This window comes from Corvus moneduloides, chromosome 1 (assembly GCF_009650955.1).
Source record: "Corvus moneduloides isolate bCorMon1 chromosome 1, bCorMon1.pri, whole genome shotgun sequence".
Taxonomy (NCBI): Eukaryota; Metazoa; Chordata; class Aves; order Passeriformes; family Corvidae; genus Corvus; species Corvus moneduloides.
In genome coordinates this window covers 122,372,836-122,378,835 of record NC_045476.1, presented here as the reverse complement: position 1 = coordinate 122,378,835, position 6,000 = coordinate 122,372,836, and the positions used below count along the sequence as shown (strand labels likewise).

Genomic DNA, 6,000 nt, shown 5'->3' with positions numbered 1-6,000 from the left:
GATCTTTTCAAACAAAAGGTAACTGGTTCTGAAGATACCCTCTGATTCTGTTTTCTAGGACCACAAACTAAATATCTGTAAGTGCAATAGCCCATAAACACATGACAAATGATAAAGTATTCACCACTTCTGATATAAACAAAAGCTGCATTTTTTTGCAAACTATGACCAAGTGCACTGTTAAGCTATTTTCTGCAGCAAGTGGCTCCAAACCCACACCTGTGTATTTTATTCATTAGGGAGGACTTGCTCTTTTTTCCTTAAATCCAGACTGATAGCTCTGTTACATGTTATCATGGATTTTGACTACCTTATCTTAGTCCCCTGTAAAACGTAATGAGCTCAATACCTTGGTTTATTCCTTATCCTTTGGAGTTGTGCCTTTTCAATATTGCTAAGTTTGCAAGACTTTGGGTAAGCAGGTCCTGCAGGTACGGAAAGAGACTGAGGAATCATTAAGCAGGACAGTTGGTAACACACTTTTATTGAGCTTTACAAATCACCAGTGATTGAGACAGTCACGTGTCTTGAGTTCACAAAACAATGCCTTGAAAAAGGGAAAAGAGACCTGTGGCAGCTCCAAACCTAGGTCAGAAAGCACATTAGAGAGAAGGAATGTAAAAAACCCAACAACTAACTAACTAATTAACTAACTAACTAACTAACTAACTAAGTAACCAACCAACCAAAAACACAGGGCAAGGAAAGCAGTGCTAAGGAAATGAGTGCAGGACAATTGAGAAAGACGCACCAGGCCCCAATTCGTGTCTTAGGTAGTGAGACAACCTGAAGCCCTGTGGGCCATCACAAGGAGACTGGAGAGAAAGCACTCTCTAGACTGGAGTCACCCAGGAGAAGCAGGTGACTCTAGGAGGGACACAGGACAGGGCAGAGGGTTGGGCTGGCTTTATGAGGCGGATCTGCAATCTATCAGTTTGCGAAAGTTCCTCCGGAAACTGTCATCCAGAAAGGCATACAGGAAAGGGTTAAAGCAGCTGTTGGCATAGCTTAGGCTGGTGATGAAGTAGGAAATCTCAATGATGAGTGGAGTTTGTGGGATGTCCATGATGAGGGCCACCACCGCACTAAGGTGAAAGGGCATCCAGCAGAACAGGCACACAGCCAGGATAACAACCACCATCACTGTCACCTTTTTTTTGGCTTTGTCCAGGGCTTTTGCATTGCAGTGGAGCTGCAGATGTCTCAGTCTGCAGAGCATAGTGGTGTAGAGGGTGCAGATGGTGGACACTGGGATGACAAAGCCTAGAAAAAGGGTGTAGATCCGACTGCCTTTCCACCAGACACTCTCGGGGTGGGGGAACACGAAGACGCAGTGGGAGCGCCCCTGCTCCTTGTGTATCTTAGCAAAGACAGTAAAGGGCAGGATGATGACAGTGACAAAGGACCAGACGCAGAGGCTCACAATTTTGGCTGCTCGGTAGGTGCGGTAGGACATCTTCCTGGACTTGGTGGTGGCCACCACAACGAGGTAGCGGTCAATGCTCATGACAGTGAGGAAGTAGATGCTGGAGAAGGTGTTGTATTGGTCTATGGAGATGATGAGCTTGCACACGAACTCTCCGAAGGGCCACTGCAGGAGCAGGTAGTCAGCAATGTTGATGGGCAGCACCAAGGTAAAGAGCTCATCAGCAATGGCCAGGTTGAGGATGAAGATGTTGGTTACCGTTTTCATCTTTGGTGCTTTGAGGATTACATAGATGACAGCAGTGTTGCCTGTCAGTCCCACAGCACAGATGACTGAGCAGATGACAGGCACCATGATGTAGTACCTGGGGCTAAGTGGAGGAGTGGACATATTCAGGCCCCTATGTCCTCTCCCAGTGCAGTCTGCACATGAGGAATTGATTTCAGGGAGGGAGGAACTCTCCATGGCTACAGGAGAGGATGGCTAGGATCAGTGGTGGTGAGGATGACCTGGAAGTGGTGAAAAATAGGTGAGACCTCTGCTCTTTGCAAGGCTGTCTCCTCTGGCACATCCAAAAGCCAAAATCTCACATAAACTGCCCACCACCACCCTGTTGGGAGCAAAGGAAGATTACCAAGGGCTTATCCAGTAGCCAAGTGACCCAGAGGCTGCCCCTTCCCTCCTCCCACACAGGTGAGTGCCGTGCAGGGTCAGTGCTCAGCCTCGGGTTCCTCCGAAGTGACCGACCATCGCAGGGTGACAGCGCTCGCCTGGGAGCCCAGAGGTCCGACCCGGTCGCCTTCCACGCCGACCTCGGGGCGCCCATGGCAGGAGTCCTGCCCTCTGGGGGAGCCGGTGTCCTCGGTATGCTCCCCAAAAAGCAAAACCCACCCCGTTCCCGACTGCACAGAGCACTTTGAAAGTGGAGCAAGGATGCACTGACCTGTTTCAGCCTGGCTGCGGCGGTGCGGCTCCCTGAGCGGCGGGATGCGGTGCTGGGTCCGTGCAGGACGGATGTGCCGGTGCCCCTCTTTGCTCGATCCTGAGAGTTACAGCCGTGTCCGTCTCGATCTGGGCAGCAAGAGACAGGTAACGCGAACAGCAGAGAGGATGGTTTAAAAGTCGGAAGCTAGGGCGCTGGAAAGAGACTTGTGCGTTTGTTTACCGGAAGTCACATCTCTTCCCGAGGTCTGGCAGTGCAGCAATGGGGAGAAAAATCCCAGCTGTAGGTGGCATCTGCTGGTCTCGCTGTCTCTGAGACCTCAGTGCTCAGCGCCTGCCTGGCCCTGGGACCGTCCCGGCGCGGGGCGTGGGCAGCGTGATGTACATCAGGCTCTAGCAACACGAACGAGAGGAAGATGCCCCTGCTTATTGAGGGGGGGTTGGACTAGATGGCCTTTAAAGTTCCCTTCTGACCGAAACTAATCTATGATTCTGGCATCTTGCCAGGAAAAGGTATTTTTCACGGGATTCAGAGGCAGGATGGATGAACAATAGACCCTATGCATCTGCCTGACACTTTGACTCCTTCGTGCTGTGCTAGCAATAAACTGGAATATAACCCTGGGAAGCCAATCTTTTTCAAGAGGATAATTCAGCTTTCCTGATTATCATGTTTGGGGTTTTTTTTTCTGAAAAGTACATGGTATAAAATCTATCTAACTTTAGTTTCATTTTTGTTGCCTTTTCAATGACAGAATTCTATGGGCTTGCAATACATTTGACAAAATTTTTGCATCCCTAAAATCAGAAGTGCAAACAACTTTTTTTTTCTTTTTTTTTTTAATGCTACAAGCAATACTGACCACATTCATTGTCAATAATTACTAAAAAATTACTAATAATGTAATATATGCATCTTTTGGCAAACTGGCATAACTGTTTATTATCTGTAAGCTAATACCATGGAGAGAGATAAACACAGCCTGGGTCTGATTGTCCCATATTCTGGTGCATAATTACCTAGATCAGCAGGATATCACCAATCTTAAAACCCAAGCAAATAAATTATTAAGTAAATACATGAAAAAGGACAAGAAAAGTACCTTCGATTCATTGTAACTATGATTTTTTGTAGCTGTCTTATTTTATTTCAGATTACTAGCTACATTGTATAGCAAATGATACTTCACCATACAGAGCACACTCTCTGCTCTGTGATTCTTTATTTCCTTTACAGAAATACTTGAGAATAAAAGGTGTTCACACTCTTGTGTGCTCCCATGAGAATGACATAAATACTGTGCTGCAGGCTCCTCATGGAGTTTTGCTTCCCTTTTTTGCCTATAGTTTCACAATCCAAGTAATGAAAATGTCACCTTTGCTATGGAGTTTATTAGAAGCTAGCATTTGAGTCAGGTTTTGTGACCTAAAGTCTTAGGCACAGTTGTCTGAAAGTGAATATAGCTTTGGAAACTCAACGTGCTTACTCCCCATACTGCAGCAGTAGTATGACAGAGGTGCCCTATCATGCTGAATACCGAGAAGTTTCTTGGGGAATTCTTCCATACTGGTCCTCTGTAGGCACTTTCTTGGTAACATGCAAGTGCTGGAGGTGACCTAACCTTAATGTGTGCAAAAATTTTTTCACAGTAGTGTTTGTACCCACCTTTCAGTTTATCATTGCCTGAACTGGGAATCTTCTTTTTCCCAGAAAAAGATCCCCTGACTTTAGCAATAACTTTACTCTGTGGAGTTAATGTTTGGGTTTTTTGACTGTGTCAGGTCAAAAATGCAATTCTAATAGAAATCTGACTAGGAGGAATCTGCATTTTTCCTCTCTCTTGGTAGCCAAAGAAATAGATTTTGGGCCTAATAAACCTCCAATGCTTATGTGGACTGCTGTCATTACTCAGGGAATTGTAGCTGTCTGTACAGCACACCTATAAACAATTTGCCTCTACTGTCAGGTGTTCATTGCTGATATTGATGTAATGTTTGAAGGCATCAAAAGACATCAGGTTTTATACACAGCCCTCAAAGTAATTATTTTCCCCTTTTATAACATCAGTTTCCCAGAAAGGCAGTCAAAGGGCTTTATAAGTTTATAGCTGACTACTATAAACCTAGAAATTCTATTTTTCTGTGAATATGTCCAAGCCACAGCATGTATCTCAATGTATCAGCAGGTGCACAGACCATCTTCCTTTCAGCTGAAAGCAAAGAGAAATGAGAAATGTTAGGAATAACCTGATGACTTCTACAAGTTGAGACTGTCAGGATTGGGAAGTTTAGACTGATAGCCACAGCAGCTTCTCTAGGAGTCATTAAAAACTGTAGGCCAAATCCAGCTCTTGGCCAATTAACTATGACCCCATTACCTCTGGTGGAACTGTGCCTGCTGACAAAGTTGTACCAGATGGTCATTTGGCATGTTCACAGTATATGAGAAGACAGTGATTTGTAATCATCATCATATGTGTGTACAAAATATCTCTGTGTTTCCTTCTGAATACTTTAAGCAGTTTATGCTGTCCAAGTTAGAAGAAGTCATATGTCATTTTCTTTGAGCAGTTTAAATCATAATTGGCTCTTTAATGTATTTAAGTATCGTGATCTGGTGACCTAGATGAGCAACAAACGAGAAAATGACTTCATGAATTGCCACTAAGAGCTGAGATTTCATCATAATGATGACGTACCTTCTCTGTTCATTTGATCCATGTTTGAATTTTAGAGTATATCCTTTTCTCCTGTGGGCTAAATGCATGTGAGAGAGATCCATTTTAGTGGTGAACTGGGTCAGTTTTGAAGAACTTCCATCATCTCAAGTGGGGAAAAAGGCGCCACATAATTTTCTTTGCAGGAGTGCCTCATCAATCAGTACAGAAAATAGCTCAGTAGTGGAGCTAGGGTGCAGCTTCTGCAATGTACTCATTTTCTGCCTTTGGCACTGACTTATTTGCCAACACAATGCACAGATGTGGAGGAGCTCAAAAATTTTCACATGAGAGTCTCCTTCTGTGACTCCTGCCCTTGAGGGAGAAAATATGTTGGATTAATAGAGCTATTCATTAGGTATAAAGGACTAAACTTGCCAGGTGACATCAAGATCAGACTTCTCTACACCAATCTTCACAAATTCTATCAATCTTTTCAATCTTGCATGAATCCTTTCAAAAAACATCCAGCGATGGCAGAACCACAGCCTCTCCAGATAATTTGCTCTATAAAATCTGTTCTTCAAACCCTGACGTTTTGTTGTGATTGTAAACACTTTGGTTGTTTTCCTGCCCCAAATGGAAGCTCAGAACAGAACATTTTCTGTCCCCTGTGATGAGCTTTTCCATGTGTGAACACTGCAGTGTCTTTTCTCTAGAGCTGACAAACACAGTTCTTACTGTCTTTCCTTTTGCCTCATCTGTTTGAGATCAGAGGACCAGTTATTTTCATTTGGTCCATGGTTGGGTTTTTTTTTTTGTTTTGTTTTGGTTTGGTTTTTTTTTTTGGTTTTTTTTGGTTTTGTTTTGTTTTTTGTTTTTTGTTTCGTGGTATGTTCTATTGGGTTTTTTTGGAATTTATTATATGCCCTTTGTCTGTGATAGTATCAAAGCAAAGTTTCGCATCAGTAAACA

The 6,000-nt window shown here is 43.9% G+C and overlaps 1 protein-coding gene and 1 long non-coding RNA gene across 4 annotated transcripts in view; one reads left to right on the top strand and one right to left on the bottom strand.

Annotated features, from left to right (window-relative positions):
- Nucleotides 1-455: 455 nt before the first annotated feature.
- On the bottom strand, nucleotides 456-2,455 carry NPBWR1 (neuropeptides B and W receptor 1). Its single transcript, XM_032125168.1, has 2 exons — nucleotides 2,370-2,455; nucleotides 456-1,935 (listed from the first exon to the last, which is right to left on the bottom strand). Exon 2 carries the CDS (start codon nucleotides 1,889-1,891, stop codon nucleotides 908-910), a length of 984 nt encoding a protein of 327 aa, XP_031981059.1. The 5' UTR covers nucleotides 1,892-1,935; nucleotides 2,370-2,455; the 3' UTR covers nucleotides 456-907.
- Nucleotides 2,432-6,000, top strand: part of LOC116451573 — a 28,352-nt gene continuing 24,783 nt past the window's right edge. For 2 of the 3 annotated variants that reach the window (XR_004243234.1, XR_004243232.1), the window contains exon 1: nucleotides 2,437-2,515. This is a non-coding gene — a long non-coding RNA (uncharacterized LOC116451573). Of the gene's footprint in view, nucleotides 2,516-6,000 lie in introns of all 3 variants that reach the window. The other variant, XR_004243233.1, reaches the window with a different exon arrangement.

Excerpts from the sequence above, each read along its gene's own strand:
- NPBWR1 (XM_032125168.1), bottom strand. The coding sequence starts at position 1,891 with ATGGAGAGTTCCTCCCTCCCTGAAATCAATTCCTCATGTGCAGACTGC.